This window comes from Ambystoma mexicanum, chromosome 1p, assembly GCF_040938575.1.
Source record: "Ambystoma mexicanum isolate Mex_15411 chromosome 1p, UKY_AmexF1_1, whole genome shotgun sequence".
In the NCBI taxonomy this organism is placed as follows: domain Eukaryota; kingdom Metazoa; phylum Chordata; class Amphibia; order Caudata; family Ambystomatidae; genus Ambystoma; species Ambystoma mexicanum.
Genome location: NC_090921.1, coordinates 243768375 through 243789287, shown reverse-complemented (window position 1 = coordinate 243789287; position 20913 = coordinate 243768375). Strand labels below are relative to the sequence as shown.

The 20913-nt window shown below is 47.7% G+C and overlaps 1 protein-coding gene across 4 annotated transcripts in view; it reads left to right on the top strand.

Moving 5' to 3' along the window:
- Positions 1 to 20913, top strand: part of LOC138568665 (polyunsaturated fatty acid lipoxygenase ALOX15B-like) — a 251431-nt gene that overhangs the window by 63881 nt on the left and 166637 nt on the right. For all 4 annotated transcript variants that reach the window (XM_069646453.1, XM_069646455.1, XM_069646452.1 and 1 more), the window contains exon 4: positions 11096 to 11218. In XM_069646453.1, coding sequence (XP_069502554.1) covers positions 11096 to 11218 — 123 coding nt within the window. The remainder of the gene's footprint in view (positions 1 to 11095; positions 11219 to 20913) is intronic.

Here is a 20913-nt window from a genome sequence, read left to right as displayed (position 1 = left end):
AGACCTACAGAAGGAAATTGTGGGGTCATTATAATGTGGCTGGCTGGGTGCTTTCTGAGCAGACATTGTCAGCAAGTTGCCGTCTTATTGAATCTTTATCTATTGTCTCCTCCCACCCTGCTCACTGGCACACAGTTCCACCCTCACCCTGCCTACTCCCCATAACAGCATCCTTACCTCACTCATCATCACTCCTCCTCGGGATGGCCATCCTCTGCCCACGGTGGGCATGCAGTGAAACCTAAGGTGGCAGATACGGAGTGGCAGTAGGAGGGAGAACAGGTGGATATGGGGTAGGAGGAAGAGGAAATATAGGAGGCAGCTGTTTGTCAGCAGAAAGCAAATGAGGCAGTGGAACTGGAGGAGTTGGGTTTAGGGCTGAAGGAGGATTTACACCAATGGGGAGATAAGGCGCTGCAGGGTGATCATGAAGAGGTGGAAAAGACGGCAGATGGGCTGGCAAAAGGAAATAAGGAGGTGGAACACCAAGCAAATGCGGGACATGATGCCGACATGAATTTGGCAGAAGACGGACCGGAGTTGGAGCAGTAGCAACCAGAAGAGGAAGACGCTGACGCTGGAAGAAATTAAATAGTACTTAAATGCTGATACCCCAACGCTTTCTGCCCCTTCTGGATAGGGCAGCACTGTGGGTGAGGGGTGGATGCAGCAGAGGACTGTACAGTTGTGTGCAAGAACTAAAGGGAGAGAGTGAAACACGGCTAGAAAACTGTGAATTATGCATTGAGCCCAACTGGAATGTACACGTACATTGGGTGTGGCAAATAAGAGCTGCTTTAGACCCAAGTGGCATCCATGGCTTTCTTTCACAGTGACCTCCCCTGGTCATGTGGATGAAGCATCTGTTAGCATATCTACAGGTGAAGATTATTCCCCAACACAAGGCAGGGTATGACAATGTGAGAAAAAGGTCCAATCACAGCCCTTACCAGCTAAAATATTTACGTTAGCTTGGTTGATTGTCTAACACACTGAGATTGAACGGTTAGGGTGTACTGTGAGGGGTCTGAAATGAAAGCCAGACACAAAGTTGTCCCGTTTTTGGTTAGACATTTATGGGATGGGAAAACGCCTATCTGTTTCTATTCTAAATAAAATCTTCCCTACCTAGAAAACAAAACCTGAGACCTGTCTGTGTCAGGATGTCAGTAACTGACAAACCGTCCTTTTGTCCAAAAGTCATATCCTGATCCTCTCAAAATAAACAAAACAGCAAAGGGTGCAAGGAAATGTCTTTGGTTGATGTTGTTTAAAGTGTTCGAAACCAAGAAGTATAAGAATTACTCCAAAGAAAAGGTTCTCCAAGGTAAAACTCTTGGATCCAGAGGGTGGTCCCCTTTCCCTGGATTTTTAAATAGGATGGCAAAAATGTCTCTTTAGTAAACAGTTCATTTGTGTCTTCACTGGCCTCCCAAGGTTTTTGTTTAAACAATAAGTTCTGTAACATTCTTTCTGTAATTTTTCCTGTAACTTAGAAGATCGCCTGACATACTCTGCTGCCAGGAATCTTGATACAATTTCAGCTGCCTGCAATGCATTTCACAGTTCTTTGGCTATACCACAATAGCATATACCATGAGGTGCTTGGTATATCTGTCTATGGTAACATTTGCTCGAACCTCCTCCTCACCCCCCCCACACTGGCTTTTCATGCATCTGTACTTGATTGGGGTTTGCCTTTGCACTTTGCCTTGTCTGTATTCAAACAAACTATGGCCCTTCTTGCTCGCACACATTCTCCTCTTGTCCTTGCAGCCTTCTCTGTATCACCACACCTGCCCGTGTGCCCTGCGTTTGTGAGCCTCCGCATGGGGTTCAACGTCTTCTCCTACACTGCTCGATTCCATAGTACGGTTGCCATCTTCAAATGTCCCACGGACTGAAGACGCACACTGAATACTTGGAAGAACTACTTGCCTGCATGTAGTACTTCGCATTCCAGTCAGTTAGCACAAACTCCCTCATCCTCCTCCTCGTCTCAGTACATGAGTGGTTATGGGTGTTGGAGTCCATGCATGTCTTTGGACTTAACTTGTGTCAGAGATGCTCAGGTCCTAGGCGCAGGAGCGACGCAGTACCAACCACCCCCTCAATGGTTTCAGTGCCTGCAAGACAGAGCTTAACACAGGCCTCCTCAACCAGAGCGGGGAAGGAGGGTTAGGGTCTCGATGGTTGGATAGGTAAAGGGATTTTAGGATTACCAGATAGAGGGTTGGGAAGAAGTCATGGATAGGACTGGGGATTTTAGGGTAAACGATGCCTGCACACTTTCCTCAAACTGGCTGATGGAGCTGCCGTAACACCTCTACATGTAAAGGTGCCGCCACCCTCACCAGACCCCTTGAACCAAGATGAAGGTGCTCTTTCGAGCCTTACAACAACATACCAAGGTAGCAACAAACAATTGTTGACATTAGCCCATTACAGTTTCATGAACACAGTCTCATGTACTAGCACACTTAGCTTTGCTTTAGTCCTTAACGTCCAGTCCTGCAAGACTGTCAAGTCCTGTGCCACGTCCTTGCAGTCCAAGATTCAGGTTCGCATCGGGTTCAAACTAAAAGAAAACAAAGGACAAGCATTAGCGTTGTCAAACGTTCTGCTGATCTCACACTTTCATGCAAACTCTCTCAACACGCGTTCAGCTCTTGGAATAAACAATCCAGGAATTTTAGGGTGCGCTGCCGCACGTGGCTTATCTTTTGCCCAAATACACGGTCTTCCCACAGACCGGGTGTCAGAACGCGGTCTTTCCTCAGACCAGGTTCCCCAAGCTAGTGCTTCAATCTCACGCGCCCTTCCGGCGCTTTTCCCAAGAGATGGATGCACTCGAAACCATGCACATTAACAAGCACGACTTTCCCGTGAATCCGCCCACTTAGCTTTTGCGTGATCCGCAGGGGCTCTGGAAGGGGTCGGGATATGCCCCCTGCGCTTCCCCTAGGATCCCTGACTCACCCTGGGGTGAGCGGCACTTATCTTGTGTATGCGAGGGGCCGGATCGTGGTTCCTGTGGCTCTTGGCCCCTCGCGTATGGATTCCGGGGAGCTGCTGGGCTCACGTCCTCTCTCCTCGGCGTCTCGAGCACAAGCCCCGTGCCTCGGGGCTTGCGCATGCGCATTCGTCGCGTGCCACACCCAGCGCGGCTTCCCATTGGCTCGCGGGCCCGCGAAGCCTGCTGGGAATTGTAGTTCCGGCGGGCAGAACGCTGGATCTGTCTGCAGAAAGGGCACAACAGCCCTTTAAAGTACGGAAACCCTTTGGATCCGGGTTTCTTCATGGTCCCAGGCCCCACAGTCCCAACAGTACTGGGCCCAAGGCCAGTCTTACCCCTGACAGCACTCCTCCTCCCACGGAAGGCAGGTCCCCCAGGTTTTTCAGGGCAGTTTTTGTGAAAAGTGCGCAGCAATCGTGGGGCATGTACATGGTGTGAGGGTTCCCAGGAGCGGTCTTCTGGCCCGTATCCAACCCAGTCGATTAAATAATAGACTTGGCCATTCCTTTTTTTAGAGTTCAGAATTGCTCGGACTTCATATTCCGGCTCCCCCTGTACAAGTACCGGGGGTGCTTTTTGAGTGCGTATCCCAGGCGGGGCTGGTTTCAACAGTGACGTATGGAAAGTCGGGTGGATTTTCATCTGAGAGGGCAGGGCCAGTCGTACCGCTACTGGGTTGATTACTTTCTCAACGCTAAATGGGCCTAGATAGCGAGGTTGTAACTTCTTTGGTCCCTCTAATCGTAAGTTACGAGTGGACAACCATACCAAATCGTTTTTATGATATACAGGGCTAGCATGTCTATGTTTATCGGCATAGGTTTTGTACACTTTTTTGGCTTTTATGAGATTATCCTGCACCTCCTTCCAAACCTGCTCTATTCCGATCCGTTGTCCTGCTATCGTAGGCAGTGCCGTTTCTGCTGTTGGGACGGATTAAGGTAAAATCCGTGGATGTCTTCCATGCAAGCAGAAGAACGGGGATCGTTTTGTGGAAGAATGAACAGCATTATTATATGCCATTTCTGCTAGCCAAGTATGTTGAACCCATGTTGTCTCCCGTCCTGCGGCTAAGCAACGCAGGAACTGCTCGAGCCCCTGGTTCACACGTTCGGTTTGGCCGTCCGTCTCGGGATGATATCCCGAGGATAACCGAATTTCCATACCAATGATGTTACAAAATTCGCGCCAGAACCTGGAGGTGAACTGTGGACCCCTATCTGTGATTATACGGCATGGAAGGCCATGAAGCCGAACCACGTTTTGTAGGAATAATTCGGCGATTTCTTTAGCTGTTGGAACCCCTTTGCAGGGGATAAAATGAGCCATTTTAGAAAAGGCATCCACTACCACCAGTATGGAGGTAAAGCCCTGCACTTGTGGAAATTCAACTATTAGATCCATGGTAACTGTATGCCAAGGAGTAGTTGGTGTTGGCAGGGGACGTAGGAGGCCTGCTGGTTTCTGGTGATCGGCTTTGTTCCGAGCACATATTGCACACTGTCGTACGTATTGCTGGACATCAAGCCGCCACTTTGGCCACCAAAAATGTCTCCCCACCAATTCTAAAGTCTTTGCCTTACCGGGATGACCCGCTAGGGAGGAATCGTGGCACCATGACATCGCCTGTTTTTGTAGCTGGGGTGTAGGCAAGTACAATGATTGCCCATGATATGGGAGTCCATCCAAAATGGTGTGCTGAGGGTCCTGCTTGCACCATTGGTGGAGATCATGCACGGAAAGTTCCTTTTGGATGCTCTCAAAGATGTTGGTAGCTAAACCCAGTATTTGCACTGGAGGGACTATTGGCTGAGACACGATTTTTACTTCCTCAGAGACCTTATCTGGATAGCGGGACAAAACGTCAGCTTTACGATTGTTCGTTCCAGGTCTGTATGTGATTATAAAATCAAATTCTGCGAAATACTGGGCCCAACGCAATTGACGTGGACTCAAGGTCTTGGCAGTCCTAATAAACTGAAGATTGCGATGGTCGGTAATAACCGTCACTGTGTGACGTGCCCCCATCAAGTAGTGCCGCCATTCGCCAAAGGCTGCCTTTATGGCCAATAGTTCCCTGTCTGCAATGATGTAGTTGACTTCTGCTGGAAGCAGCTTTCTTGAATAATAGGCTACTGGGTGTAAGAGCCCCGTCTGAGGATCACGTTGGGATAGAACAGCTCCCAGCGCATGGCTGGAAGCGTCCGTTTCCACCACAAATGGCTGGGACAAGTCCGGATGTTTCAATACCGGTGCATCGGTAAAGGCCTTCTTGAGCCGTTGAAATCCCTGCTCAGCCAAGGCGTCCCAAATAAACGGGCAGCCCTTGCGAAGAAGTCTCGTGATTGGAGTAACCAGCTCAGAGAAATTCTGGACGAACCGTCTGTAGAAGTTTGCAAATCCTAAAAAGGATTGTATGTCTTTGACATTGGCTGGCGGGGGCCAATCTAGAATGGCCTTCACCTTTTTTGCATCCATTTGTACGCCTGTCGGAGTAAGGTAGTACCCCAAGAATTCCACGGTAGTACGGTGAAACTCACATTTCTCGAGTTTGGCATATAAATGGTTTTCCCTTAATTTTTGTAAAACATTGCGTACATGCTGAACGTGATCTTCTAGGCTATGGGAATAAATGAGGATGTCATCGATGTACACGACGGCACATACGTCCAAATATTCCCGAAGAACCTCATCTAGGAAATGCTGGAAGGCAGCAGGTGCGTTACAGAGACCAAATGGCATAACCTGATATTCGTACAATCCGAATTTTGTTCGGAAGGCGGTTTTCCACTCGTCACCTTCGCGCACCCGCACAAGATGGTAAGCCCCACGAAGATCCAGCTTGGTATAGATAACCGCATCCCTAACCTGATCTAGAAGGACGGGGATGAGCGGAAGCGGGTAACGGTTTTTGATGGTTATCCGATTCACCCCGCGGTAATCTATGCAAGTCCTGAGTTCTCCGGACTTCTTCGGTACGAAGAACAAGGGAGAAGACACTGGGGAATTAGAGTGTCTAATAAAGCCATTTTGCAAGTTGGCTGTAATATATTCCTGAAGGTGTTTGTTTTCAGCCTCGGTCAAGGCGTATATGCGGCTGCACGGTAACGTTGCCCCTGGCTCTAAATCGATCCGGCAATCGAATGGCCGATGTGGGGGCAGAGTTTCAGCGGCTTTCTTATTGAAGACGTCTACAAAGTCTGAATACTCTGTGGGTAGTTCTTCTAAGCGCGCTTCGGGTTGAACATCGGTAATGCCTGCGAGTTGACAGGCCGCAGCCACCGGCTGTTTACAATGCTCCCGACAATAAGGAGAGCTAAACTTTATCAAACCGAGGTCCAACAAACCAGAGGATCATGTTTTCTCAACCAAGGTAACCCTAAGATAAGGCCGAACTGCGGGGCAGCAATTAAGTCGAAGGTAATGTATTCCCAATGCCCAATACCACAATTCAGGGTCACTAAACGAGTGTTATGTGTGATGGGTCCCGAGCATAGAGGTGTACCATCTACCGCGCGTACGGGCTCAGGTTTTGCCTTTTGCTGGATAGGGATACCCAACCTGGCCGCAAACTGGATATCTATAAAATTACCCGTTGCCCCCGAGTCAATCAACATGGTGACCTCTTTTGAAATTCCCTGAAAACCAAGACACCCCCTTACCGAAATGTGTGGGGCAAAATTGGGACTACCTTCTATCGGGGCCCTGCAATCAATCAGGCTCGACCGGGTGACCCCCCACTACCGACGAGTCGAGGCGTTTCCCTGAGTCTTGGGCTTTGTGGGGCATTCACGAACAAAGTGTCCGGACTTCCCACAGTACATGCATACACCATCCTTTCTCCTTCGTTCTTTTTCTTCCTTTGATAGGGGACCACGAACCGACCCAATTTGCATCGGCTCGTCTCCATCGGACTTGTCCATTGACCCTCGTGCCCCTTTAAATTGGTCAAACCTTGCTGCTGGACGTGACTCTCCTTTCCTCCTATCCCCCCGTCGCTCCGCTTGACGATGATCCAATCGCATAGCCAGATCAATCATATCCGAGCATTCTCGGGGTTGGGGGTCAACTTGGGCAATAAGATCTTTCAAATCATCCCTCAATCCCTGATAAAATAGGGACATGCTTTTTTCGCGTGGCCATTCGGCTTCGGCTATCAACCGATTGAACTGAGTGACATATGTCACTAGTTCCTTATTTCCCTGCCTCAATGTCAGCAATTCCCGATCCTTATACAGGGTAGCAGCCCTACGATTAAATATTTTCTCAAATTCACTGAGAAACTCGTCCCAATCATAAAGGATAGTATTGTCTTTTTGGACTAAGGGATTTGCCCATGCTGCTGCATCTCCTGTGAGATAGGAGATAAGGAAAGCAGTCCTAGACTGATTGGATCGGAATGCTGCCGATTTCGTAAGGAAATGGAGGCGGCATTGCGTAATAAAGGTAGAGAATTTCTGCGGGTCTCCTGCATAACGCTCGGGTGGAGCCAGAGGAATCAGAGGCTCTGGGGTGACTTGCACCTGTACTGGTGCGTGACCCGGCAATGGTGCTGTTTGGGCGGCCAGACTTCGTACCTGCGCTGACAATGTGGCATAGTCCTGCCTGGACGCCGCTAGTTCGCTTTGCAGGTCCTGCAAAACCTTGGCGATCTCTTCCATAATGGTGATGGGGGTTGGCTACACCACTCGGGCGCCTGAATATACGTGGGCTTGTGCTTCTGTCAGAGATGCTCAGGTCCTAGGCGCAGGAGCGACGCAGTACCAACCACCCCCTCAATGGTTTCAGTGCCTGCAAGACAGAGCTTAACACAGGCCTCCTCAACCAGAGCGGGGAAGGAGGGTTAGGGTCTCGATGGTTGGATAGGTAAAGGGATTTTAGGATTACCGGATAGAGGGTTGGGAAGAAGTCATGGATAGGACTGGGGATTTTAGGGTAAACGATGCCTGCACACTTTCCTCAAACTGGCTGATGGAGCTGCCGTAACACCTCTACATGTAAAGGTGCCGCCACCCTCACCAGACCCCTTGAACCAAGCTGAAGGTGCTCTTTCGAGCCTTACAACAACATACCAAGGTAGCAACAAACAATTGTTGACATTAGCCCATTACAGTTTCATGAACACAGTCTCATGTACTAGCACACTTAGCTTTGCTTTAGTCCTTAACGTCCAGTCCTGCAAGACTGTCAAGTCCTGTGCCACGTCCTTGCAGTCCAAGATTCAGGTTCGCATCGGGTTCAAACTAAAAGAAAACAAAGGACAAGCATTAGCGTTGTCAAACGTTCTGCTGATCTCACACTTTCATGCAAACTCTCTCAACACGCGTTCAGCTCTTGGAATAAACAATCCAGGAATTTTAGGGTGCGCTGCCGCACGTGGCTTATCTTTTGCCCAAAAACACGGTCTTCCCTCAGACCGGGTGTCAGAACGCGGTCTTTCCTCAGACCGGGTTCCCCAAGCTAGTGCTTCAATCTCACGCGCCCTTCCGGCGCTTTTCCCAAGAGATGGATGCACTCGAAACCATGCACATTAACAAACACGACTTTCCCGTGAATCCGCCCACTTAGCTTTTGCGTGATCCGCAGGGGCTCTGGAAGGGGTCGGGATATGCCCCCTGCGCTTCCCCTAGGATCCCTGACTCTCCCTGGGGTGAGCGGCACTTATCTTGTGTATGCGAGGGGCCGGATCGTGGTTCCTGTGGCTCTTGGCCCCTCGCGTATGGATTCCGGGGAGCTGCTGGGCTCACGTCCTCTCTCCTCTGCGTCTCGAGCACAAGCCCCGAGCCTCGGGGCTTGCGCATGCGCATTCGTCGCGTGCCACACCCAGCGCGGCTTCCCATTGGCTCGCGGGCCCGCGAAGCCTGCTGGGAATTGTAGTTCCGGCGGGCAGAACGCTGGATCTGTCTGCAGAAAGGGCACAACAGCCCTTTAAAGTACGGAAACCCTTTGGATCCGGGTTTCTTCATGGTCCCAGGCCCCACAGTCCCAACAGTACTGGGCCCAAGGCCAGTCTTACCCCTGACAACTTGGAGGTTTCACATAAAGACACATTAGAAACAAAAAAGTGTTGTGGGTGTTTGGGGTCAGGGTCTGACCAGAGTGTTGTAAAGAAGGGGTTTCTTGGCTTACTTTATAAGGGGGGACCGTTGGATAACAATAGGCCATTAAGGTCCTGGGTGTCAGCTTTCCTTGTGGGAAAGGGGGGGAATTCCGTGTTTCATCCAAAGAAGTCATGACATCTCCCCGGTAGTTGTCTACTCACATGTAATCCTCCCTCATATTGCTGCCGTCAGGGCCAGGTAGCGTCTACAGGCCCTGGCCACATGGGAGGAGGTTACCACCGGGAAAACCGGTATGAATCCATTGGATTCATTGCAGTACCTAGATATGGCAGCAGCTGACACGATCGCCTGTTCCAGCGTGCAGGAACACATTGTATGCATTTCAGTGTGGTGGTTATCTGATGGGATTTCGGTGGACAGCGCAGTCCAAGATGCTCTGGAGACTCACTTTGTGCTCATCAAAACAACATTCCCAACTTAATTGATCAATGGAAGTAATGCTAACAGCAGCTGTGTGATAAAATTGGCAGGAAGTAGCTGCAAATTTGTGAAGCTTTCCATATTGTTAAATGGACTAGCGCCCCGCACCCACTCCATGACTGCTTCTATTACCCATCTCTCAACACACGACTGCTCTCACGTCTACTCCCCAGGGATCTTCTGTTCAGGTGGCCAGGGAAGGCCCATCACTTTTGGATCCCGACCCTGTGGGTGGACAAGCAAGGGAGGATCACCTGGGCAAAGGGTCCTTGGGCATTGGAGAGAGGGTGCCTATAGGCTAGACACAGTATCCCTCCTTTCCTAGTACTAACCTACCATCCCCTCCTTTAGCCTTTATGGGCTATTGTCAGTCCCAGTCCATTATCCCCTCATGACTTTCCTTTAAGTACTGAGAAGACGAAGAGGAAAGTAGGAGTAATGCAGATTCCCTATTGCAACGACCACTCTGGTACTGTGACGAAGAGAGATCCGGCATGTCACACAAAGACCTGAACAAGGTCCGGCAATTGGAATACTTTGTTTCACCTGCAACCATTGTGAATGGACAAGAGTGAAAAAAGCTGGAAGTCCGAAGTGTCAAGAGATGTATGAGAAGTACGAGTGGAGCCAAGTGAGAAGACCAGGAAGTGACCGTGCAAAGAGGGGAGAAGCCGAAATGCTGAGATGCTGCTGATAATACCGGGAGTCCTGCCGAGTGGAACAAATGGGACAGGGCCCTGTATGAGGGAAAGCAGAGAGCAGGATTTGCAGAGAAGAGGAGGCAGAGACAGAGGCAGGTGTCCCTGGAAGTAAGCAGTTGGCGAACTGGCAAGTTGCTTTTCCCTGGCAGAAGGGAAGCCACTGAGTGGAGCACCATAATCTGGTAAGGCTCTGGAAGGTCTTTGGGACTCCGGGCGCTCCGAATGGCTGTTAAGTCTGTATGTAAAAAGTGAACATATCATTATTGAATGCCGAACTCTGTGAAAGGGGCCGGCGAGCGTGTATGAAGTAAAACCTATTTGTGAAACTAACTTTGCTAAAGGGTCTGTTGTACCCGTACCAAGTGAAACTAAATTCACTTGAAGTCTGCATGTATCATGGTCTGATGAACTATTATGTTGCGTGACCTGTAATGGGTGGACCGTGTGGTCTGTATACTGCGCCTAGACCAGGAAGTTTCCTAGTGCAGGTATTTTTCAACTTCCAGATTGAAAGCACAAGAAAAAAACCTGTGGTTGCTGGTTGCGTGACCTGTGATGGGTGGTCCGTGTGGATTAATAACTGTGCCTAGACCAAAAGCCACTAAAATTGGAGGGCAGCAAAGAGTAGTGAATGCTTGGGGGAGATAACAGAAGGGTCAAGTGGACCTGATATTCTTTGGTGAAGCAGAGTAGAACAAGTCAATAGCTGAAGGTTTATCTTGGGGAAGGGAGCTCCAAGACTACTGATTAGTATGAACTTTATTGCCTCGGAGACCTGATACCAACAAATGATGACATTTCTCCCTTTGTCTCCTTTTTTTCTTCTCCTGGGCCAGGTGGAAAGTCTACCACCCCAGTTTTCCCAAGTGCATTGATGTGGCCAACAACGATGAGCTGGACAAAGGCGCCAAGTACTCCATCACGAAAACAGTCCACTTTGTCATCAACAAGAATGTTTCGTAAGTTATCCAGAGCCTGTACTAATGCTTCCCCAAAATCTCTTCATTTCCACTCTAACGAGCAGGTTGACAACCCGTGCTCCAGATAAGATTTGGAGGTGGGAGTATTTTACTCCCTATTTTTTTGAAAGTTGGGACTAAAATTGTTTTTTAGGACGTAAAAATGTAAGTCCAAATCCCAATTGGTTTATTTTATAAGCGGGTAAAAATGTTTTAACTGGAAAACAGAAATGTTTTTGTAATAATACATTAAAAGATACACATTTAGCTCTTCCGGTCAGGCTGTACTAAGAGTAGTTTTCACTACTGGGCTTAACGTATCTATGAAGCACTGTGGGTGAAAGCAAGGGTACAAGGTTCTATGTTTCCTATTTTTTGTTTGGAGTATTTTCACTTCCTATTTTTATTATTTGGTATTGTGTGCCTATGATTAGGGAGTAAATGTGGCTGATACTGTTGTCAGCCCTACAGATAAGGGGTGTTAGAGGCCTCCCTTTTCAATGTAACTATCAAAAAGCTGTTCAATTCGTCTTGTCTCTCTAGCCCGAGAGACACAGAATGGGGCCAGTTGATGAAATAGTTTCTCCGCCTTGGAAGGGTGAGGCGGGGGGAGAACACAGGAAGATGGATCTTCTGAGAGATGGAAATCAGAGACCACCTTCATCAGAAAGGAGGGTCCTATTCTCTTTAGAGGAAAAATCCAAATGGGCTCAAGAATAATTCTAAGAAAACTAGAATTTTGGTAATATCAAAGCCAGAGAAAGTGCCAGCAGCTCTGGGTCTGGGAAGATACTGTTATCACCTCAGCCTCCTGTATGACATACGTTGGTTACATAATATCTGCTGCTCCTCGTTCTGTCAACATGAGGACTGTTAAACCTGAAGAGGAACATGTTGATCTCCCAAGCATTGGCGATCCACAGGAAATTTGGATCATAGTCTATTCTGCCCATCCTGCAATTTTACATTAGCAAGGTGGTCCCAAAATTAATCTATGGTCAGGAATTGTTTTGAGTCAGCCATGAAATGTCTTGGATTATGGCAAGCTAAGTTTTGGAGGCATGTGCTTGGAGTTCCAAACAGTATTCCGATAGCAGCCATAATTCGAATTGGGCCTTACCTCCATCCATGCAAAGTTGGATTGGAACTTGTTATCTATCTCTATTCAGGAGATTAATGTTGTCCTCCAATGTTTCCCTCTATGCCAATTTACATGAAACTTTGAAGATGAGCGCCAATATGAAAAAGCCCAATGCTGTCATGGCAATTGAGAAGCACTATGCAAGAATTCTATGTAAAATGTATTTGAATTTAGACATCCTTATATCGAATCCTATGAAGGTAAAAAACAAGCTACTCGATTTAAGATTGGATCCATATCCATCACGAACATAAAGAGGTGAGATTGCCCCATATCTCACTAAGTTCCCTGACCAGCACCATAGGAACATTTTCTTGCATGAATGTTCCAAGATGGAATCTGCTGTTAATTAAAGAAATTCTTGCACGGCGTGGCCTGATTGCCTCAAATGATCTGAGGTGTAGATTTTGCCACCAAGAGGGAAATGTCGAGTCAACAGGACATTTTCTGTCTTTTTGCCAGGAATTAAACACCAAAAGACACTGCTACCTGGCAAAAATGTACCCCAACCATCATTGGGTTACTGAGCAACAAATATGGCATTGTTGTGTTAGTGGCTGAAATGCCTCTGAAACTTTAGCTGTGGCGCTTTTTTCAAGTCATTGGCCCTCATTACAAGTCAGGCGTTAAGGGTTTAACGGCGCCGTCGGCGCCGTTAACCATTAACGCCTGATTCATACTTTAACGCCTGCTTTTTGCAGGCGTTAAAGTCCAAGGCGCTAAGCGACCTTGGTGCTAATTACGGCACCGTAATTTACGGTGCCGTAATTAGCGCCTTCCCCATCCCCATTATGCCCTATGGGGCAAAAATGGGAATGGGGAAGGGCAAATGGTGAATGGGGAATTACCGCCCCGCTCACCTTGGAATGGGGCGGTAATTCCGCCATCCACCATGGCGGAACCCGGCATGGACCATGGTGCTAATAGCACCATGGTCCACCGCCTGACTTGTAATGAGGGCCATGGCATTTGAATGAGTGTAATTTTAATATCATTACTGTGCCAGATATGGTTATATTGTAGTAGGAACTTATTTACTTGTTTTGACACAAATGCTTCACGTTTCTTTCTGCAAGGTTTATTTTGTAATTTTTTTACTTAAGTATGTCTAAGTGATTTTATTCAAATAAAGAGTTGTATTAGTGTTGTTGCATTTGTATATATTTTGATTTAACATTTATTTTTGTCTGTATACTGTATTTATGTGAAGGATTTTGTAAAGCTTATTTAACCACATATAAATAAAAAATCCAAATAAGGAGGTAAAACAGACAACGCCTGGGCCTCACTCACCAGTCTCATGAACGTGATGGCAACCAGGAAAATCACCTAATTAAGGGTGTCAAACAGAACGTCCATCATAAATGTCGAAACTAAAATAAAATCCCAAGCCGGAACCACAAACTGGCAGGGAGGAAGTTACGCAAAAACTGCATAACAGTGGAGATTGTGAAAAACGAGCCCTTTTCCAGGGACCTCTTGAACACAGAAATAGCAGCGAAGTAACCCTTTACAGTGCAAAATTGCAGGCCCGCTTGGACCAGGAGGATAGTTCAGAGGTAATGTTTGTCTTGGAAGCAAGTCAGCCATGCAACAGAGGTTTGAATCCCGGACTCCAGCTTAGAAACTGGTCTCCAGTATTCAGTGTGGTATAAAAGAACAATTTTATAATTATAAATAAATGCAGAAAATCCCACACAGGGGACAGAGGGGGGACAGAACAGGATAAATAATCCAGGTCCCTCTCCAGGCAGCAAATCCAATATTTTTTTCTCCAAAAAGTTTTTATTTGCCCCACATCAGTCGCTAATCCCCCTCCTCCTATAACATCCCCTACATAGGTCGTTGTCCACTTATTTAAAAAAATCACAACAGTGAGAAATGTCTGAGAAGCGGCGGTCTCACCACCATGGCTGGATATTTCTCCACATAGTTTACAGTTTCCATGTAGCCACATATTTTGTAAATCTCCCCTCACACAACTATGATCTATTCTGACACCAAGATGCCCCAAATCTTCACCCACCACATTTGGACTAGCGGACCGTCAGGATTCTTCCAATTCCAGGCATGGTCAATCTAGCTGCCAGCAGCAAATGCCCTATCAAGGATGCCATATGCCCAGACAGCGTAAATGCCCCATCACCCTTATTACCCAGCAACACCACCAGGCTCCATAGGTAGCTGCATCCCTGTAATCTCTTTAATTCTACCCAATACATCCTTCCCAAATAGATCAGCCTTCTCAATACCACAGCATGTGAAGAAGGGATCCCTCAACATCGCAATCCCGCCAACAACAAGCAGAGTATTCTTCATGTGATGTAGTCTCTGTGGGGTGAAACATCAATTTTATATGCGCTTTCCCTGCCAGTAGCACATCGAGAGGACTTATACATCTGGGTTCAAATACGTGCAAAGGCCTCCCCCTGTATCTAGCAATGTATATAGGTTAGACACTTTGGATTTGTTGATACCAGGCTGGAGTGTAGGTTCTAGAGGACTCGGGGGCCTAGTTCCTCTACCTCTAATCGATGGTCGAGATGCAGATGACGCAATTTCCCATAGTGAAACCTTCTCCGATACCAAATCGAAAAATTATGCCACCTGCAGGAAACAATGGTCCTACTCCATGTATCTCAGCCTCTCAGTAGCTAAGCATGAAGGTTCAGGCTGCTGAGGTTTGGGTGGAGGACCTGCCCCTCTGACTGGGAGAGCAAGTCGACTCTCTTTAGAAGGCGCCAGGGAGGGCAGACGGACATGCCCAGCAGTTCCAGATACCATGTTCTTAGGGTCCAATCCGGGGCAATCATTAATTATTTATTTAATTGTTTTTTATAATGTGCCTAATGCAGTACCTGAGCTCAGTTTCTAAGCGCGGATCCGGGATTCGAACCTCTGTTGCTCTGTGTGGTCTTGCTTCCAAGACCAGCACTTTGCCCCTGTGCTCTCCAGCATGGTTCTGAACTGATGCAGTCTCTGGAGGACGAGCCGGATGACAGGGATTGGCGGGAATGTATTAAGGAGGTCAAAAGTCCACTCGACCAACAATGCGTCCCCCAAATGCCCCCTATTGAGAATTCCCTGGAGCAGAACAACTCATACTTCCTGTTGACACTGGAAGAGAAGAGGTCCACTTGAAGAGTCCATCAAAAGGAGAAGATCTCCGTCAGAACGTCTGACAGAGCTGCCACTCGGAGGTTGAGGTCTGTCAGCTTAATGCATCCGCTGTGACGTTCTCCCGTCTAGCCAGAGGACGAGCCGGATGACAGGGATTGGCGGGAATGTATTAAGGAGGTCAAAAGTCCACTCGACCAACAATGCGTCCCCCAAATGCCCCCTATTGAGAATTCCCTGGAGCAGAACAACTCATACTTCCTGTTGACACTGGAAGAGAAGAGGTCCACTTGAAGAGTCCATCAAAAGGAGAAGATCTCCGTCAGAACGTCTGACAGAGCTGCCACTCGGAGGTTGAGGTCTGTCAGCTTAATGCATCCGCTGTGACGTTCTCCCGTCTAGCCAGATGGGCCTCCATCAGGGAGAGGCTGTTCTTGAGAGCTCAGAACCACTGTTTCATTGCCTCTCTGCACAGAGGCAAGGACCCCACACCACCTCGCTTGTTGAGCATTGCCCCTGAGTTGTCCGTCAAGATCAGCACAGTTCTGTGTTTTACAGAGGGGAGGAATGTGACCAGGGCTAGCCTGATCGCCTCCAGCAAGTTGATTTGCTCCTGAGACTCTACTGGAGACCACAGACCACTCACTATAAGATCTGACAAGTGAACACCCCAACCGGGCAGAGATGTGTCTGTGACCACCGTCACCTGGGGCCAAGGATGGCAAAACAAGGCTGTCCCCCTCAGCCCACCGTGCTAGATCCAGGGCCACTCGTCTCAAGACCTCCAGAAGGTCTGATGTCTGGTCCCGAAACTGCGAGAAGCCACGGAAGTGATCGCATGCACAGCCTTGCCTCTGGTACGGCTAGGATGTAGTAGGAAATGAGGCCCACCAGGCGCAGAAAGTCTGAGGCTCTGACTCGTGTCTGCGACTGCAAGACATAGACCATCTAGGAAATGTTCCCAACTCGATCCTCTGGCGGGAAAGCCCCACACAGGTGCGTTTCCAAGACTGCTCCGATGAATCCGAGAGACTGGGAAGGCAGAACCAGAGACTTTTTGAAGTTCCTGGAAAAGCCCAAACTGCGCAGAAGAGTGCATGTATGGAGTAGATGCTCCGACACTAGTTCTGGGTAAAGAGCTCTGACGAACCAGTCGTCCAGGTAGGGAAAGACTCGTTTTGAATCCCTTTGTCTTCTGTATTATTTATCTATTTGTGATTCCATCTCTGCCTCTTTGGCCTCTCTTCAATGGCTACCCTCTTCCACTCAACTTAAATTCAACTTTCTCTGTATAGTATACAAATCCCTCTATGGATTTCCATTTATCTTGCCTCTCTGGTTTCCTTTTATGTTCCTTTTTGTACTCGTCACTCTCAAACCCACTTTCTTTTAACTGTGCCTCGCCCTCCATGCGCTTCTTCTCGCATCTGTTCTTTTTCTTTGCTGACTCTTCTCTACTAGAATGCTCTCCCTCAATGTCTGCAGTCTATTCACTCCTATCAAACCTTCTGGGCTGCTTTGAAAACTTTCTTAGTTCAATCTTAATTGAATTGGTCTCCTTGTAAATTATATTTTCTATTGTATTATACTTTTCATTGTAATTGTACAATAAATTGTTTTTTGTACAGTGCCTTGGCGTAAGGCGCCATATAAATAAAAAATATGAAAAATACAAAAGCCTGCTCTCCTGAACACTGTTAGCAGTTTGGTGAAAACACTGGATGCCGACAAAAGACTTAACGGCAGGACCTTGAATTGGCAATGTTGGCCCACTGTAAACCTCGGGTACTTCCTGTACTTCAGATGAATCGGCACATGGAAGTAAGCATCCATGAAAGTCCAGGGAAACCAACCAAATCTGCAGATCGAGGGCTTGCAGGATCTGGACCAGAGTGAACAGCTTTGTGAAAAATAAACTTCTGTAGTACCAATGGTCCATGGGGTGAATATCGGTTTCTAAATCATCAATCAGCCCCACACCTCTAATACACCAGAAGGGTTCCAAACAGATTGTAATAACAAGCAAATATAAACCTCTTTGTCACATTTTGGTAACGGGGCTTATCTCCGAAAAGTCGTGAATCGTTGGTTGGTTGCAATACAGCAAAAATACAATTATTGTAGAGTCAAGGTTGTATCAAAAATATCTACTTTATTTATATCACAATATACTGTTCTAGCAACACTACGAAACACAACCCACCCTGTTAGGAATGCAGAGGACAGACAGTTTCAAAGAAGGAAAGGGGATGCACTATGGATACTGACAGAAGGATAGTTGGTATGGTCAATAACCACAACAGTTTGCTACAGTTTCTTGGCTTTAGCACCAATGGAGCAATGGGTCTTAAGATGTCTCTAGGGGCTTTCAGAGAAGGACCAGGGGCACAGAACCACAATGAACCTTTGGCTGTAGAGGTTCTTGGTGCTCAACGGGGTTGAGTCGTCTTCAGGGCACTTTGCAGGCTTCTGTGACAGAGTTCAAGGTGGGAGTCAGCAGCAGGTATCAGGCAGCAAGACCGTTCGGAGAGAGCGAAGCTGGGCAAACAGTTGCAGGCTGACCACACAGCAGCTCGGGGTCAGGTATCGTTGTCTTGGTGCTGATCGGCAGTTCTGAAGCACTGGTTGAGATGTATCGGATGTCTTTGAGCAACTGCAGCTTGACAACAGTCAGCGTTGCAGTCAGTTGCAGCTTGAGGACCTTGACTGGCTCAAATCTCCTTTAAAGGCAGACGTCAGTAGATGCTCACTGAGTCACTTCTCCCAGCTACTTCAATGGCGTTGTCGTCCTTTAAGGCAGATGGCCTACAGCTGTAGAGTGTTGCAAGCAGCTGCCCTGTCCTTCGTTGTAGGTTCAGAGAACTTCTGTCACTTCTCCCCTAGGAAGCTTGCTGCAGAGCCTAGGTGGACACTCTGTGCATTTGCTGGGTACTGTTTCTGGAGGGACCTCCGTGTTCTGGATATCCCTCTGTTCCCTGGGAGATGTTTAGGGGAGGGATCTTGCTTCACTCCTTGGCAATCCTGGCCTTCCTTCACTGGCGGAAGATGAAAGGCAGACTGTACCTTGAATCATGGTCCAAGGAGTTCTTGTTTCAGCTTCTGGTGAAGCCTTCAGGTCTGCCAAGAGGGGCTCAGCCATGTTTTAAAGCCAAGTGGTCAGTGATTGGTGTAGGAAAAGACCAGGATTCTGGATTTTCTTTCCCAGTTCCCCTGTGAAACAAATGTGGCTACATTGCATGGAGGAAGGGTATGTGAGAAACCTGAAGGTGTCTCCCTAGCTAGCCCCCGGAGATCTTTCATCCAGGTGGCCAGGACACAGCCATCGCTATTGGATCCAGTTCCTGGGGGTGGACCAGTGAGGGAGGATCCCTTGGATGGGGGGGGTCCTCGGGGAGTAGGAGTGGGACACTGACGGGTGAGATGCGGTATCCACCTTCCTTTACCCCATCCTCTTACATAGCACATTCCAAACCACTGTCCCCTTTTCTAACTTTAACACTTTCAGACAACACACCAGAGCCATTTACCTGACATGTCCCAATACAACGGCCAGGCAAAGTCAGAATCTTCTCGCACACACCTGACATCCCTTTCACTTCTCCACAGGGATAAAAGGTGGAGCCAGAGAGCACAGGAGGAGCAAGGCAAGCACGCCAGACAGCACAATGAGACGGCTAAGTAGGCGGAGCAGTTCAAATGAAGGAGAAAGGCGGCAGGAACTGAGAAGGTGGTGAGGAGAGAAGTGACCTTGCCTTTTTAGTCCCAGACACACAGAACCTTTGTGGAAGATAGCCTAAGACTGCAAACAATAGCACCAGTGTCTTGTAACAGATTTCAATGGTACATGGGGCAAGCCTACGCCAATGAGAAGGAGCGATGGAAGCGCCTGCTACCGTTGTACTGGCCTGGCCTCCTATGAAGAAGAAAATCCAAGCAGTTCATCACAGCCGGTGAGTCGAAGGGGAACTGATAAGAACTGGGCTGAGTTGAGGGAGAATCACAAAGTGGCAAGTTTTGAACCAAGTTCTATGATCTGTAAAGATTCAAGGGGAAAATGGCTGCAGAGGGAAATCAGCACCATGTGGGTTTTAACTCTGACTCTGGTCGATTGAAATTTGAGCAAACTACATACACCAGAAGGCCGTAGGAGGGCCAGCAAAATAGGTCAAAGTGGTCATACAGTGGGTCAAGCAAAATCCCTGTACAATCGAAAGACTTTGCTCTACAAACTAAGTTAAAGAAAGGGAAGAGAATCCAAGAGCGGCAAGGTATGAAGTACCAAGAAACTGTAACTGTTTAAAAAGACATAAGATTTGTGGCATACGATACAAGAAGGGCCAGCACCCAGAAGAGGGGGACCCAACGGTGAACTCATCAGCGAACATTGGAAACAAACTTTTCATTTGTTAGAGGAACTTTTGTTTTTGTTCTTTGAACATGTCAGGCTCCGAAGGCAAGAGACTTTCAAAGGAGAAATGAGACTTGGCCACCGACGGTACTGAGAACTGCCATTGAAACTGTTGTCTCATGCTGGCGAAGCCTGAGACTGTACTGTGCTCCAAGCTCCCATCTTACCCCGCGTCCAAAACGTGGGGAAGGGAGACCCAGGCTACCGCATCCTGACATATTGTTTGAGAACACATCCTCCTTTTCTTGAGAACTACCCCCACACCCATTTTTGTATTAGTTGTGAGGCTTGACAATAGGTTTCTTAGTAAAGGCCCTTTTTATTTTGGCACAATGCCACTGGTACTGTCTTTTTTCATTTGATGGTTGACTCTTGCTCCTATCTTAGTTGTAGGTTTAGATTAGGTGTTTTTCCAACCTGCATACAGCATTAATTGTTCAATAAATACAATTGAACTGAGTTCACTTGTGCCTGTCTTAATTGTTGCCACCATAAGGTCCTCCCACGCGGCATACACAAGACCATTTCTGCAAGCCCTTAAGGAAGCACAAAAAACAAAGGATCATAAGTTACAGTAGACTGCAGATATTATCACAGTGTGATCTAGAAGAAGTCATTAGTTCAGCACCCGTACTTGCCACCCCAGACTACACACAGGAATTTTACTTTTTCTCACATTCAGATGGCCAGCTCATGGCCGCAGTATTGACACAGAAGAGCACTATGGGCCATTAGCTGTTGGCCTATTACAGTGGCACACTGGATTCAGTGGTGCAAGGGCAGTTTGCATGCAAACAAGCTTTAGCAGCTGCTGCATTTGCAATAGAAAAAAGTTCTACTATTGTAATCAGTGTTAAGTTACGTTGTACGTGGAACACTCTCTATTCGCCATCCTTGAAAGGTCAAAATACACCCTGCCTACACAGATCTTCGGCATATGAGATTATTATTTCCAAGCCCGACATTCATGTGGTTAGATGCAAGATTGTGAATCCTGCCACCATCCTAACAGATATGCCCACTGCCAAA